Source organism: Sminthopsis crassicaudata, chromosome 1 (assembly GCF_048593235.1).
Source record: "Sminthopsis crassicaudata isolate SCR6 chromosome 1, ASM4859323v1, whole genome shotgun sequence".
Classification (NCBI taxonomy): domain Eukaryota; kingdom Metazoa; phylum Chordata; class Mammalia; order Dasyuromorphia; family Dasyuridae; genus Sminthopsis; species Sminthopsis crassicaudata.
This window is the reverse complement of record NC_133617.1, coordinates 24378317-24395580: the sequence shown is the minus strand read 5'-3', so window position 1 is coordinate 24395580 and position 17264 is coordinate 24378317. Positions and strand designations below refer to the sequence as shown.

The window sequence follows — 17264 nt, the reverse complement described above, 5'->3', positions numbered from 1 at the left end:
CTTGTGACTAGACCCAGATGGCTCTGGAGGAGAAAATGAGACTGGTGACTTTGCACAACTCTCATTCACTTAAATATAATTCCCTTGCATGTCAAGGTATCGCCTCCCAGATGTCATTGTTCCTCTTTGAGAACGAAGGACAAACAACAACCATCCCCAAGAATGAAGGACAAACAACAACAATCCCCAAGAATGAAGGACAAACAACAACAATCTCCAAGAATGAAGGACAAACAACAACAATCCCCAAGAAAGGAAGTCTTAGCATAGGGGATAAAGAAAGCAGGAAGACCTGTGTTCAAGTATTGCTTTCTGACACATCAGTTAGTCAAGTTATTTATACTTATAGTTCCCCCCCAAGAACATTTACTTAAAGGAGAATTCCTTCAGTCAGGAAATTTCCTATACTGATGAAATCAACACATACAGTTCTTATTCCTGATAAATCTCATCCAGAAGAATCCACAGTGTCCTGGGACTTAATGAATTCAGGACAATGTCTTTTATAAACATGGACATTTGTGCAACAAGAAAATGGTATTTACACACATATATTGTATCTAGGTTTTATTGTAACACATGTAAAATGTACGGGATTGCCTGTCATCGGGGGGGAGGGAATAGAGGGAGGGGGGGATAATTTGGAAAAATGAATACAAGGGATAATATTATAAAAAAATTACTCATGCATATATACTGTGAAAAAAAATTCAAAATAAAAAAAATAAACACGGACATTTGGTTCTTATGAAGATGGTGTTTTACATATATTGTATCTAGGATATACGGTAACACATTTAACATGTATGGGATTGCCTGTCATCTAGGGGAGGGAGTTGAGGGTGGGAGGGGAAAATTTGGGAAAGAAGTGAATAAAGGGATAATGTTGTAAAAATAAATTTACCCATGCATATGTACTGTCAAAAAATTATAATTATAAAATTAATTTAAAAATTAAAAAAAAGAAGATGGTGTTTTGTAAATTTTAAAGTAGTTAGAAAATTTTTCTTATTTCAATCATATCTGACTCTTTGTGACTTGATTTGGGGTTTTCTTGGTAATGATATTGGATGGTTTGCCATTTTCTTCTGCAGCTCATTTTAAAAATTTGAAAACTGAGGCAAATAGGGTAAAGTGATTTGGCCAGGGTCATACAGCTAGAAAGTGTCTGAGACCAGATTTGAATTCAGATCTTCCTGACTGGAAGGTCAATGCTCTATCCATTGCACCACTTAGTGCCCCAATAAGGAAATAGGAACTATTAAATGATAGTCATTTAATAAAAGTTTGTTGATGATGCTGATTTTAAAGTGGTGTCATGGGGTTGGTGGAATAGAGAGAGAATATGGACCTGATACTCTTATCTTTCTTGAAGGTATCTTGCAGAAAGACAGACAGACAGACAGAAAGAAAGGCAGAAAGACAAGGAAAGAAAGAAAGGCGGAAAGAAAGAAAGGCAGAAAGAAAGACAGAAAGACAAGGAAAGAAAGGAAGGAAGGAAGAAAAAGAACAAAAGAAAGAAAGAAAGAAAGAAAGAAAGAAAGAAAGAAAGAAAGAAAGAAAGAAAGAAAGAAAGAAAGAAAGAAAGAAAGAAAGAAAGAAAGGAAAGAAGGAAGGAATGAAGGAAGGAAGGAAGGAAGGAAGAAAGGAAAGAAGGAAGGAATGAAGGAAGGAAGGAAGGAAAGAAGGAAGGAAGGAAGGAAGAAAGGAAAGAAGGAAGGAATGAAGGAAGGAAGGAAGGAAGGAAGAAAGGAAGGAAGGAAGAAAAAGAACAAAAGAAAGAAAGAAAGGAAAGGAGGGGGGAGGGGGAAGGAAGGAAGGAGGGAAGGAAGGGAGGAAGAAAGGAAAGAAGAATGAGGAAGGGAGGCAGGAAGGGAGGGAAGGAAGGAAGGGCAGAAAGAACCTACAGGTTTTTGGGAAAAACATGCTTCTTCTCTCCTAAAAGCTTCATCATCTTATAGACATTATCTAATTCATCCTCACAATAGCCTTGTGATGTTCATCCTTCAATTCCCAAATCCCTTAAAGAAAGTTTTGTGATGGCTAAAGCATTTTGCTGATGTTAAGTGCCCATATAAATCCTAACTTATTGGCTTCAGTGTCTGATTTTCTGTTTATTTGCATTTGTAAGGCCCCTATTGTTATGACATCTAAATGTTCCTCCTGGTTTTTGAGAGTTAGTGTGGGGGAGTAGATAGGAATCTGGATTTGAAATCAGAAAGACCTGGGTTCAGATCTTGCCTTGGATACTTACTAGTTGTGTGACTCTGGGCACTTCTGAGGTACCTGAAACACAATGATGTAAGTATTAGGAAACTAAGGTTGGCATAAAATGGCATAATAAGACCTGGGACTCAGCAAGATAGGGCAAAAGACCACCCATCAGAACCTGGGGACCAAGGAAGGTTGTCTAAGATTTTAAGTCTCTGATCTTATGATTCTATGATCCTAAAGGATTCTTTCCACTCCCATCTTTCTCTGTCTCTATCTCTCTCTCCTCTGTATCTGTCTCTCTCTGTCTCACTCTCTCACCATCTCTATTTCTCTTTCTGTCTCTCACTGTTTTTGTTTCTCTCTCTGTCTCTCTGCCTGTCTCTTTCTCTCTCTCTGTGTCTCTGTCCCTTTCCCTCTCTCACTCTTTACAATCTGGCCCTATTCTACTTTTTAGAAATATTACTCCCTCATTACTTCTCTTCATATACTCTTACTCTCTGGTCAAAGTGGTCCCATTACTGTTCTTTAAATACTTCACAGCCAGTATTAATGCCTTCACAAAGGTCAAATGATGTCTAGAATGAACACTTAAGTAAACACTCATGCCAGCCATGCTCATCTCAAACCCAGACCAGCCCACGACTCCTTCAATGCTCTCTTCATCTTCATTTCAGCAGCTTTCTCACACTGACACACCATTCTTCTTAAGGCTTCTTCCCCTGTTTTAGACATTGACTAATCGTTTGATTTTGGTTGAGTCACTTAACCTGTCTGGCATCAGTTTCTTCATCTGGAAAATGGGAGCATGTGCAAATATTCTCTATCTAGAACCAGAACTTGTGACTGTGTAGAAACTTGGAAAGGAATCTGTTTCAGGTCATGGTAATGAAAGATAGGTATGTGGGATGATAAAACTTTTTTTTGTAATTTGACTGAGGAATAGGGAGAACTGCTGTCTTAGGAACTGAAAGTAAGTGTGTATTTACATAAGAGGGGAGCCTCCCATCTCTCATTCTCTTTTCTTGAGGAAGAAAGAGACAGTACTATTTTAAGTTGATTCAGAGAGTTGGATAGGGGCAAAGTGATAGCTCTCTCTCTTAGCCTGTTGTGTGTCAAAATGCTGGTTCTGAAGTCAGGAAGACCTAAGTTGAAATCTGGCCTCTGATACTTATTAGTTTTTTGATCCCAGGCAGGTCAACCTCTGTTTCTCAGTTTACTCAATTATAAAAGAGGAATAATAATAGTGCCTATGTCCCAGAGTTGATATGAGAATTAAATGGGATAATACTTACCACCCTGAGCCTTAGTTTCCTTATCAAGTGAAAAGTTTGGACTAAGAGGCCTCTGAAGGTCTTTCCATCATGATCCTGTGATATATGTCAGCTACCAAACACTGTACAGGGTTAATGGTACTTAGTATTATTAAAGCCTTTTTTTTTTTTACCTGAAATTATATTTTTATTGGTTAGGAAATTTCAGGTGAGAATATTCCTTTCTATTTCTCTATCTCTGTCTTTCTCTTGCCTCCGATTTCTCTGTTTCTCTGTCTCTCTCTATTGTTTCTCTCTGATTCTTTTTTTTTTCTCGGTCTCTTCTTTCTCTCTGTTTCTTCTTGTGCCTCTGTCTCTCTCTCTCTCTCTCTCTCTCTCTCTCTCTCTCTCTCTCTCTCTCTCTCTCTCTCTCTCTCTCCTTTCTCTATCTCTTACCTTCTCTCTTCTTTCTTTCTCCTCTCTCTGTTTCTCAGTCTCTGTCTCTCTCTTCATGTCTCTGTCTCTGATCTTTCTGTTTATCTGTCTCTGTCTGTTTTTGTCTTTGATGTATTTCTCTGTCTCTCTCCCTATAGTCTCTCTCCCTCATGGTTTCTCTCGGTCTTTCTCTGGTGTGTCTATCTCTCTCTCTTTTCTTTCTCTGTCTCTTTCTGTGCCTGCCCCCCCCCCCCCCTCTCTCTCTCTCTCTCTCATCTCTCTCTCTCTCTCTCTCTCTCTCTCTCTCTCTCTCTCTCTCTCTCCCTCTCCCCTATTTCTCTCTCTCTTCACTTTATGCTCCCCACCCCAAACCACCCCTTAATTACCAACTTTGTGCTGGTATCTCCCATATGCAGATCTATAAGTTCAAGTCTGTCTCTGTCCTGAATTTCAGCTCTGCATCACTCACAGACTATGGGACATTTCAAATTGATTGCCCCAGAAACACCTCAAACTCAACATTTTCACAATAGAATGCTACATCCCAGAACTCCCATTCTTAATGTGATTTTAAAAAAAATCATTTATCAAACATTCAAACCTAACTGTAGGAGTACCCCGAGGCTTTGTCTTGAACCCTGTTTTTTTTCCTACTCTCTTTCTCTCTTGGTAATCTTAACAACTCCCCTGGACTTAATTATCATCTCTACCCAGATGTCTCACAGATCTCTGTGTCTAGGTCTGATATCTTTCCCGAGCTTCAGTCTTGCAGCCCCTACATCAGTGCCTATTAGATATTTTAAACTGGTTGCCCTGGAGACATATCAAACCAACATTTCCAAAATATCTCGTTTGAGCATAGCTATTTGAATGTTGTCTCTCCCCCATTAGACTGTGATTTCCTTGAGCACAGGAACTGATTTTTGCCTTGTTTTGTATCCCCTGTGCTTAGCACAATGCCTGGTCCCTAGGAAAGACTTCATAAATGTTTATTGGCTGAATTTGACTTTTTCTTCCTTTTGTCCTGGACCTGACTAAGATCATTGCCCAGAGCAATTTGTTTTATATTAAAACAAAATGATGAGACTTCTGTAAGTCATTCAACACTTGAGAAAAATAGATTTATTTAGCCACAGCAAAAAGATGGCTATTCAAAAAGGATAAACAACGAGGATAAGTTGATTCCAATGAGTGAAGCTCTCTCCTCACTTGTGCCCATCATTTCCCATCAAGCCTCCAAGTGCCTTTGGAACTTCCTCATGGCTTTGTACTAAGGTGACCAAGAAACTGAATTATAGATGTACAATAATGTACATATTGGATTCCCTGATAAAATAGTTCCTCCTCCAAAAAGATAGCTTTTAAAATTTTTTTTGGTAACTATAACCTTAAAATTGAATATAGTGTTTACACATTGCAGATGACTAATAAATGTAAGCTTATTAACTTACTCCAACCCAAGTCTTTTTCTGTATCTAGCTTGCTACACATTGTTTTTCAGGCATTTCCAGTCATTTCTAACTCTCTGTGAGCCCATTTGGGGTTTTCTTGGCAAAGATAATGAAATAATTTCCTATTTCCTTTTCCAGCTTATTTTACAGATGAGGAAATGGGGGGGGAGGGGGATAAAGAGGGTGAAATGATTTACCCAGGGTCATATAGCTATTAAATATCTGAGCCTCAATATGAATTATGGAAAAGAAAATTTTTCTGATCCCAGGCTGGTGCTCTGTGCACTATGGTGCCCCTTAAGGGTCCAGATACATATTACCCTATTGCCTTTTTATTTTTTTTTTTAACATAGATTTGTTACAGGAGAGGCACTGACTTTTGAAAGATGGAACAAGAGTTCAAATCCTGCCTCTCACATTTACTGTTCTGGTGATCTCAGAAAAATAAGTCATTTAACATCTCTGGGGCTCAGACTCCTCATCTGTAAAATAGAGTCGGAGAGGGCATTGGATTAGAATTGATAGATGTCTAACCTCTTCCGAGTGCTGCCTGAACCAGATTAAAATATAATCGGGAAATGTCTAATGAAATAAAAACATAATATAGATAATGTAAATTTGTGATTTTCTAAATCAACAAGCTGCTCTAAATCAACATGCTATTTCTATTTGCATTTGATACTACTGGGTTGGGGGATTTCTGAGGTTCCTTTCAGTTTTGAATCTATCAATTTTCTCCAAAAAGTGAAAGGGTTAGATAAGAAAACCTTTTAGGTCTCTTCTAGTGATTCTAGAGAGTATTCTGGAGAGCCAAGAGGTTCACTGATTAATCCAGGTTCACGCAGTCAATATATAGCAAAGAGAAAAGTTTTTTTTTTTTTTTTTTTTTTTTTGGCTCTGAGACCAGCTCTGCATTTCACTATTTCTGTCTTTGGTTGTATTCCAATGGAATGTTAGCCCCTTGAGGGTAGGAGGGTTCTTCTTTCCATCCATCCATCCATCCACTGACTCATCTACATCTATCTATCTAATCTGATTATTTCCTTATCCATCCAATTCTCAATCTCTATCTCTGTCTCTCTGTCTCTGTCTCTCTGTTTGTCTCTGTCTCTATCTCTGTCTATCTCTCTGTCTCTCTCTCTCTGTCTCTCTCTCTCTGTCTCTCTCTGTCTCTGTCTCTGTCTGTCTCTGTCTCTCTATCTCTCTCTGTCTGTCTGTCTGTCTCTTTCTCTTTCTCTCTCTCTGTCTCTGTCTCACTGTCTCTCTGTCTGTCTGTCTCTCTCTCTTTCTCTTTCTCTGTCTCACTGTCTCTCTGTTTGTCTGTCTCTCTCTCTGTCTCTGTCTCATTGTCTCTCTGTCTGTCTCTCTGTCTCTCTCTCTCTGACTCTCTCTGTCTCTCTGTCTCTCTCTCTTTCTCTCTCTGTCTCTGTCTCTGTCTCATTGTCTCTCTGTCTGTTTGTCTGTCTGTCTCTCTCTCTGTCTCTGTCTCATTGTGTCTCTGTCTGTCTGTCTGTCTGTCTCTCTCTCTCTGTCTCTTTCTCTCTCTCTCTCTGTCTCTGTCTCATTGTCTCTCTGTCTGTCTGTCTGTCTGTCTCTCTCTCTCTGACTCTCTCTCTGTCTCTCTGTCTCTGTCTCTCTCTGTCTCTCTCTCTCTGACTCTCTCTGTCTCTCTGTCTCTCTCTCTTTCTCTCTCTGTCTCTGTCTCTGTCTCATTGTCTCTCTGTCTGTTTGTCTGTCTGTCTCTCTCTCTGTCTCTGTCTCATTGTGTCTCTGTCTGTCTGTCTGTCTGTCTCTCTCTCTCTGTCTCTTTCTCTCTCTCTCTCTGTCTCTGTCTCATTGTCTCTCTGTCTGTCTGTCTGTCTGTCTCTCTCTCTCTGACTCTCTCTCTGTCTCTCTGTCTCTGTCTCTCTCTGTCTCTCTGTCTCCGTCTCTGTCTCTCTCTCTCTTTCTGTTCCCCCTCCCCCATTTATCTGAGTTGTTAGGAAGATTCTGAAGATCACTTAGCAAGATAAGATACCAGACCCTGAGGTCTGGTGGAACTGACACGGGAGACACTGGCTCCAGAGGGCCCAGAATGGCATGCCCTTATCAGAGAAGGTGCTGTGCTCTCTCAGCAAAGCGGAACTGCATTAGCCACTCCAAACGTTCATAAAGACTCTGTCTGACCTATGGCAGAGCTCATTTTAGTCTGATCAGCCACAGTTGAACACCGTAACTTGACTCTACCATAGTGACGCATTGTGGTCCTTTTGGAGAATGAAGGACAACAACCACATCCATCCATCCTTCCATCTTTATCTATCCTGTTTATCCCTCCACACACCCAATTATCTCTCTCACTCTGCCCATCTCCTTCCATCCATCCATTTAGGTCTATCGCGTTCCCTAGCGCACCAACAATGGAGGTTCATAGATGGAGAATACCCCCGCCCCCATTTTACGGTAGAGAAAACTGATACCCTGAAAATCTGTCAGTTTCTCAGACCGAGCTGGAAGGGGGCTTTTAGAGCTCATGGAATAGAAGCACCTCATTTTTCAGATAAAGAAACTGAGGTAGAGAGAGATGACTCGGTCAGGATCTTGTTGCTCAAATGTGGGGAGGAGGGGGATTTGAACCCAGGGCTTTCCGATTCCAAGTTTATCGTCCTCTCCACTACGCCACGAATAACGTTTTACGGGCTTGATCTACGATAATTCCCACTGGTATTTGGGGAAGCTGGGAAGCAGTGAGGGGCATGTTCAGGGCCTCTGCTTGGCTCAGACCCCGCACACAGTAGGAGGTGGAGAAATGCTGGTTGACGGACCCTCCCTCAAGGTCTCGGACTTCCAGAGCTCCCTTAGTCGCGAGCGCACAAAGCCCCGCCCCTTGCCCTTTGCGGATTGACCGGCTGGACAGCCTCCGGTCCAGCGGGCTCGGGCCGCCGGGGTCACGCCCCGAGAGCGCTCGGAGAGGCGGGAGAGGACTGGACCGCGCGTGCGCCAGGAGACCGCCCGGAACCCGAGGGTTTAGGCACCACCCAGAAGCTGCCCGGAACCCAAGGACCCGGGTGTCGGTTTCTCGCTCTGTGGCGGTCCCTTCTCCTTGAGGGACAGATCCGGAGGAGCCCGAGGAAGTGGCCGGCGCTGCTGCCGCGGAGACGCCGGTGCTGGGCAGGGGCTCAGGGACCCGGCCTGTGGGGCAGAGGAGACTTGGGAGACTCCCTGTAGGAGCGAGCGGAGCTGGGGCGGCGGAGGGAGCAGGGACTGGCCGGACTGGGGGTCGTCTCCCCTCACTGGGGCTTTGGGGGAGGAGCCCCCTTTTAAGGGACATGTTTTTTTTTTTTTTTTTTAATTGAGAGTGAATGGGGGACCCCCTTTCATCTTGGCTAGGAGCCCTTGTTCTCGGGTGAGAGTTCAGTTCTCCGATGCTGGGGCAGAGGGGTTCCCTTCCTTTGGTTCCGAGGTGCGGAACCCCCTTTGATCTCAGCATGACAGCTTCCCTCTTGATCTTGATGTGAGGGCCCCCTTTATTTTGGGAGAAGACTCCTCCATCTCCGGGCGATGTTCCCCTTGTGTAGAGGTGAATTCTGATCTTGGGGGAGGCTTGGGGTGAGTTGTTGATCTCCCCGTGAGAAGTCTCCTCAGTTGGGTTATTTCTCTTAGTGATCGGGATGAAGGCTACCTCTTTAAGAATGAAGGTCCTCTTTATCACGGGGTGAAAGCCCCCCTTTATCTCTAGGTGAGGGTCTCCCTCTATCTTGAGGGAAGGCCCCCTATCTCTAGGTGAGGGTCCCCCTTTTAGTTGAGGCCCCTATCTCTAGGTGAGGGTCCCCCATCTTTAGGAGACCCCTTTTATCTCTAGGTGAGCTCCCTATCCATAAGAGAGGTTCCCCTTAGGTGAGTCCCCCCTGTAGCAGTGACTGGAGCCGGGCTCCATTTTCGGGGCACCCCATGGCCGGGGCCGGTCTGGAGGAGTTCCGCCGGCGCTGGCGGGAGGAGCTGGCCCAGCGAGAGGGGCCGGCCAAGCGACGGCTGCCCGCGGGACCCGAGTGGGACGAGCGGCGGCGGCGGCAGCGGGGCAACGGGGAGGGGCCGGCGGGGGCGGCCCGGGAGCCCGAGCCGGTGTCGCAGTGGAGCAGCTGCGGGGCGGTGCGTGCCGCCCCCGGGGGCGCCCCTGCCCAGCCGGCCCCGGCCGCTACCGGCTACTTCGAGCTGGCCAAGAGCCTCTTGGAGGGTGGGGAGTGCCCGCTGGCCCCGCCCGCGCCCTGGACCGCCGGGAAGTCCTCCTGCCCCGGCAGGGGACGGGACTCCGAGGTCTCCCCGGTCCCCGAAGCCCCCCAACCCGAGCACCCCGAGACCACCGGCGATGACCGGCTACTGGAGCAGCTCATCAGGGACCTGGTAGGTGTTTCTGCGACTCCGGGGTCCCTTTTAAAACTCCCTCCCCCGCCCCCGGCCCAATGGGAGGCCGAGAAGCTGTTCCTCCTCCCCTCCGGGCCCCGCCTCTTCTCCCCCTCCCCTGGGAGAGGACAAATTTAGACCCTCCTTGTTAAATTGTAGAGGATGATGCACATTGTAGCATAAATGGAGCATTTCAGCAAATATAACTTTAAAACGGAGCTTTATCCCAGCGGTTTGCTTTTACATCACATGCCGTGTCCGCGTGTGCATCTCCACACTCACAGAATACGTTTTCCACGAAAGAGCGTGGGATCCTCCAAAAAACTCCTCTCAGAAACGGTTCAACGAAAGCAAATCACACCGCTGGCTCACCTGCCGCATGTAGCCCCACCCCAACAAAATGAGAGAGGGGCATTTGCCCATTCTGCCCCCCTCCCCACCCTTCAAGTCACGTTTGATCGTTCAGCACAATTTACTGGCCTTTACCCTGTTGCAATCGTTGTGTCTGTTGCTTTCCTACTTAAAAGTCTTAATGCCTTAAGTGCCTGGCATCTAGTAGGTGCTTAATGCTTATTGACTTAATTGATGATTAATGTGTTTCTTAGAATTCTTCCTATTCATTTTTTATGGCACAATAATCCAAACACTATTATTTAACTTTCACAGTTATTGAGCATGCCCGATGTTTCCAGTTCTTTTTACTTCCCAAAATGGTTATTTTGGTTTATACGTTGCTGTTCCTTCTGTTTTTGAAGTCCTTCCAGTATAGGCCTCTAAAATCAAAGGTCACAGGACATTTTTCATTCTATTTTAGTCCTAAAGCTAAAATGTATGCAGCTATTAGGTGGAAACCTCCATTTAAGATGCGGATTTTAAATCCCAAAGACCTGGGTGATTTGAGGCTAGCCATTTAACTGTTCCAGCTTCATTTTCTTCATCTGGAAAATGGAGATAATGATATTTAACCAGTCCAATGAACATTTGTACAAGATACACTTTTAGCTGGGGGAGATACAAAATGAAGACCAGGAAGGAATTTAGCAACTTTGATTCTACTTTTACTTATTCATCTTAATGGATGAAGTGATACACACACACACACACACACACACACACACACATACATATATACATATACATATATATATATATGTTAAGTGCTTTTCAAACCTTAAAGGATCATTTATTTTCTAAATTTAAAGATTTTATTGAAGTCTTTTGTCTTTCAGTTTTCCAGCATCTCCCCTACTCTGCAAAGAGCCATTTCATGTAATACATATTATTTTAAGGGGAAAAAAAAAAAAAAAGAAAAGAAAAGAAAGAAAAAAAGAAGAGGAGAAAATAAGCATTTTATATAGATCAGTACTTTTGGGGAACGTTAACAAAGGGCCCTACCTTAGCTGGGGACTGCCCACCTCTGTGATCCTCTGCTATCTCTTCTTTTGTGCCCTGTTTGTTTTTTATAGTTTTTAATGGCATTTGCTTTTACTTGTTTTGGATTTTAATTATTGCAAATGTTTGTGTATGTTGTTTTCTTGGCTCTGCTGATTTCACTCTACATCAGTTCATATAAATCTTTTCATGCTTTTCTGTGTTCATCTTATCATTTCTTTTTTTAAATAGTATTTTAATTTTCTAATACATGTAAAGATAGGTTTCAACATTCACCTCGGCAAAATCTCATGTTCTGAATTTTTCTCCCTTCCTCTCTCCCCCCTCCCCTAGACAGCAAGCAATCTGATATAGGTTATATGTCAACATTTCCCATGACACAGTATTATTCCATTCCATTCATATATTACAATTTGTTAAGCGATTGTTTAATTGAGGGATGTCTCTGCTTCTAATTTTTTGCTAAGACAAAAAAATGATTTTATAAATATTTGGTATTTGTGGAGGGGACTTTCTTCTTAATAATGCCCTCCCTAAAATATAAGACCAATAACGAATCTCTAAATCAAAGTATATAGACATTTTAGACACTGTGTTTGCATAATTCCAAGTGACTTTTAAAATGATTTTTAAATGTGAAGATGACTCAGACTTTCTAAATGCTTTGCCTTTGGAGTACAAACTTTGGGAAGTCCAGTTGGATCAAAGAGATTTTGTATTTAGTGATCACTGGGAGAGTTTGCCAGAAGATTGTTGTTACTGAGGTCAGATCCTTACTCAGAAGGTTCACCATGAAGGTGATGGGCCTGGGAGAGAGAATCAGTTGGAACAGTGCAAGAAGGTGGCAATTGGAGGTAAGATGACCTGGAGGCTACTTAGGACCTAACCTTGTGAGCTTGAGCTTAACTTTCTGGCCTTCATTTTCTTCATCCTTAAAAGAAGGGAGGTCAGACTAGATGAGTTCTCAGAAGTTTCTGCCAAGTTTAAACCTGTGCTATGTGGCATAGAAAAAGGAACACTTCCTGGTTCAGCCAGTTAACAAGCATTTATTAAGCATCTGCTATATGTGTGTATGTGTGTGTGTGTGTGTGTGTATACGTATATAAGTATATATATATATATATATATATATATATATATATATATATACACACATATTTACGTGTATATATATATATATACATACATATATATATATATATATATATATATATATATATATATATATATACTGTGCTAAGTACTGGGGATACAAAGAAAGATAAAAGACAGCCCCTGCCCTAAAGAGCTCATAGGGTAGTGGGGGAGACAACACGTAATACCTATGTGCAAATAAGATATATGCAAAATCAATTTTAAATGATTAACAGAGGAAAGGCACTAGCATTAAAGGGAATTGGGAAGGACTACTTACAGATGAGATTTCAGCTGAAAGAAGTGAAAGCAATTAGGAGGCTAAGATAAGGAGAAAGAGAATCTCAGGCATAAGAGACAGCAAGGGCTAATGCCTCAGTTTCCTCCTCTGTAAAATGACGATAACACCTATTGCCTGAGTCATTATGAGGATCAAATGAGATATACAAACCTTAAAACATATGCTTGTTAATATTAGTATTAATAGAGGAGGGGTTACTGCTTGCTTTAGTGGTAGGTTGCCCACTTGTTGAATTCCTATAATGTAAACTCTGAATTTTTATATAAAAAATAAATAAAATTCTTAATAAAATTCTTGTTGAAGCTTGGCCCCAAATAAGAGATGAAATAAAATACTGCCCCTTCCCTCTTTTTTCAGATGTAAGCAATCACAGGTGTGGAATTTGAATATAAATTTGGACTCTTGTGAATGTTGGTTGGCTTTGTTAAATTTTTTTTTCCTTTTTTTTTTTTTTTTTTTAATTTGTTTTAAGTAATGGCTCTTTGCAAAGAAGTGAGGAGAGGGAAACAGTGGGCAGTGTAAAAAGCAAAGGCTTTCTATACAAAGTTATTTTAAATAAATGAAATATTTGTTGAATGAATGAAATTTTCCATGCATCTTAGGTAATGGGGGCATAATGATGGAGTAGGATGGTCCTTGTTCTAAAAGAGCTTATAATCTATAAGGAAATTATTTGTGGACACATGTAACTAATTAAGAGCGCACTGTGATGAGTCAGAAGTAACATCTAGAAAATGTCCTCTGAGATTTAGGACTGAAATTCCCCTGAAAATGATAAGTTGCCCAAAGGAGTTGTCCTTTAATGGATTGATTCTGAGGCATGCCTAATTGTGGTTTATGGATTAAACAGGAGGTGGGTAACATCCAATATTTGCAACTTATTAGTTCTATTTACCCAAGACTTAGTAACCTTCAGTAGTGTCACTCTAAGTGGAAATGTAACTTGTATCTTAGAGGAATATCTTAGATGATCCGAAACCTATTTGATTTCTTGAACTTGGATAATGATGATAAAAGGTCTTACTTCTTTCTTCTGGTAGACTTCTCTATCAGAGAATCCTTATTTGAACTGTTTATGAAGTAGAATTTATGTTATTCTTAAAACTGAAAATATTTATTCCCTTTTAGGACTATGTAGAAATATCAATAATGTTGATTCAGGTGAAATAATGAAAGAGAATTGATCCCCATTAAAACTTACTTGTGAAGATTTAAAGTCCTTTCTCTAAAGTATTTTAATTTGTTGTTGTTTTAGCAGTTAAGTCATTTCAGTCATGTCCAACACTCAGTGATCCCATTTCAGGTTTCTTGGGAGAGATACTAAAGTGATTTGCCATTTGCTTCCTTAATTCATTTTACTGGCAAAAAGCGTTAAGTGACTTGCCCAGAGTCATGAAGCAAGTAAGTGTCTGAGAATAATTTGAACTCAGGATCTCCTGACTCAAGGCCTCCTGCTCTATCTATTGCACCACCTAGTCCTGCACCACCTAGCTATGTCCACTCTCCCCTCTTCCTTTTTAAAATAGTAGTAGCAGACTAATTTTGGTTGTAAATATTGTTTTATTTTAACATGTCTTCTCTTTTTTTGAGAGCATATGCAGATATTTGTAACTTAAGAGCTTCATTTTCAGAGTGTAGTGTTGACTATGTATTTAGCTATGTATTTAGAGTGGCAGGGCCACGCTTGATAGACAACTACAATTCAGTGGAAATGAAAACTCAGCAGTGATTCCCACTGAGTGTTGTCTCTGCCCATGAAGCTTTTAATAATAGCAGTTGGAAATCATCTCATCTTAGGTGGTGAGTTAGAAATATACTTAGTGAGCAATTGATATTCTTCTTTGTATTCAGTTACTTAGATGCAGAAAAGACAATTACACTCCTGGGCAGAATGCCACTGGTAGTAGACGCCTTGCTTCTTTGCCCCTTCTCTGTTCTCCTTTTTCCATCTCCCCTAGTAGTCTTGGGGTAGGCTCTGCAGGGTTCTAGCTCTTCTGCCTGCTTTCTCCTTTCCTGCTGTGATGAACTCTGTCTACATTTCCCCTCTTTCTTTTTAGGCAATCACTGTGAAAAACAATGAATGAATGAAATTGTTTATTATCATTATCAGAGTAGTTGTGCTGGGAGGGATCTTAAAGATCATTCACCAAATTCTCATTATAAAGTGAGGAAACAGAAGCCCTGAGAAATTCTGTGATTATCAAAGATTATACACCTAGCAAATAAGCCATAGCTCTCATTTGTCCTTTAAATAAGGGCTTCTCCATTCATGACTTCTTCCCTCCCTTCTCCCAAGAAATTTTTATATGATCTCAAGTATATAGGTATATCAAATAGATATAAAATCAGTTACTGACAATAAATCATAATTTCACAACCCCTACATTATGAAACCTCATATGGAGTTGTAACTCACAGTTTAAGAAGCATTCTGTTTTGTCATTAATAGCATTTCAAAATAGTATTTGAATGTGAATTGTTATCATACATGGAGGCGTGCTACCGAAGGTCATAAAACTCACCCATAGTTATATTCGTGTCCTCAAAATGTATGACTTTTAATAAAACCTGCTTATACATGGACCTTGGTTTTTCCTTACCGCCTGTTTCATATAGAAATTTAGGGTTAACATTTTAGAGCCAGGCAAATATATATTATTCTAATTAATAAACACTTTAATATTAGCCACTGATAATACCTGATAATGTTTATAGTAATAGAGCACTATTTTGAATATATTTATCCACATATTATATAAACCAGAAAGTTAATTTAATTGTAATCTTTTTCTATCCTAAGGAAGAAATAAATTATTTCCCTAATATGCACATTTTAGACAGATAGATGTCAGTTACAGGTCTGGGTAATCAGTATCAATGATGAAACAAAGAAATTAGCTCTCCTGTGATAACTTCTAAACTACATACAGATTTCACCTTACTCAGACATCACCCTCTCCATATAGTTTTTCCTTAGTTCTCCGCAAGAATTTTTCTTTCTTCTTTGCTCACAGTGTGCAATGTTTTTTTACTGTTTGTTTGATAGTTATGTATAGACAATCCTGTACAGGGGAGCCACTAGGGCCCTTCCTAATTCTATCCAGTTTTCCTCCAAAGCTGCCTCTGCCACCACTATGTCATTGTCTTAAGAGCCATGGCCCTTTCTCTGCTTTCTCCTGCTTCCTGTGACATCATCCTGATGAGGAGAAATTGAGGCTCTAAGCTGAGATGGACCAGCTCTTTTTCTGGTGGTGTGATTACCTCTCTCTCCTTCCCCAAAGTAACCAAGGGCAAGATTGGTAGCGAATAAATTCGCTACTCTATGCTGTATTAAAACAAAGTCTTTATTGATAGTAAAGGGATAGGCAGGCATTTGGCTTCTAGAAAGACCAAACTGCCTGGCAAGGGGACTCCAGTTGGCGGGCACAAGGCAAACCGAGTGCGAGGAATACATTTTTAGAAATTCATTTTCTACATAACCAGGGCCATAAAAGAAAGTTTGCACAGAGATGTTATCCAAGAGGTTCTGGAGAGATTTGTAAATAAGACAAGAATTTCTCTTAATCATTTGTGTCTCAAGTTATCTCCTTTAACATCTCCTCAGACAAGAATTTCCTGTTAATTATTTTTATCTTGGGCTATCTCTTTTTGACCTTGTCAACCCCAACTCGAGTCCTCCTTACCTAATTCCTGATGAGACCTCCTCTCACTCTCATTAGTTCCAGTGAAAGCAGTTATGAAATGAATCTCTGGACCCTTACTGGACTAGGGCTCTATTCTTTTTCAGTATCATACCTGTTCTCTTTCCTCCCACCCTATGAGCCTTCTGCTAGAGGAAGCTTGGTTGTTTGGGATGACAAAGTGTGCATGTCTTTTATAGGTCTGTGAGTTTTTGTGTCTTAGAAGGAATATCATTGCTGTGTGAAATGAATAAAACCAGAAGATCGCTGTACACTTCGATGTTGTATGAAGATGTATTCTGATGGAAGTGGAGATCTTCAACATAAAGAAGATCCAACTCACTTCCAGTTGATCAATGATGGACAGAAACAACTACACCCAGAGAAGGGACACTGGGAAGTGAATGTAAATTGTTAGCATTACTGTCTATCTACCCAGGTTACTTATACCTTCGGAATCTAATACTTAATGTGCAACAAGAAAATGGGATTTACACACATATATTGTATCTAGGTTATACTGTAACACATGTAACATGTATGGGATTGCCTGTCATCAAGGGGAGGGAGTAGAGGGAGGGGGGGGATAATTTGGAAAAATGAATACAAGGGATAATGTTATAAAAAAAATTACTCATGCATATATAATGTCAAAAAAATTTATAAATAAAATAAAAAAAAAAGAAGGAATATCATTGTGGTAAGGGAAGATATGATTTTGGCACCTCCAGGTAGAAATGGGAAAACATTTTCTTCCAGAAAATGTGGAATAGTAGTGATTAAGTTCTCCAGTGTATTATGAGTTAAATAGGCTTTGGTGGTCTAAGCTTAGAGCATAAACATTTCCTTCTCCACCCCCTCCCCAGTTTTTATGACATTATTTCATTGGGAAAGTGAATTCCAATTTGCCAATTTTTAGTAATTTAGTAATTTAATTTAAATTCATAATTAAATTAGTAATTAAATTTAAATTGAATTTAGTAATTTTTAGTAAGAGAAATATAATCATAATTGAGGATTACCTGTG

At 40.8% G+C, this 17264-nt stretch overlaps 1 protein-coding gene across 1 annotated transcript in view; it reads left to right on the top strand.

Moving 5' to 3' along the window:
* Nucleotides 1–9142: 9142 nt before the first annotated feature.
* Nucleotides 9143–17264, top strand: part of FBXW8 (F-box and WD repeat domain containing 8) — a 114214-nt gene continuing 106092 nt past the window's right edge. Inside the window, exon 1 of the mRNA XM_074296808.1 lies at nt 9143–9730. Coding sequence (XP_074152909.1) covers nt 9281–9730 — 450 coding nt within the window. The 5' untranslated portion in view covers nt 9143–9280. The remainder of the gene's footprint in view (nt 9731–17264) is intronic.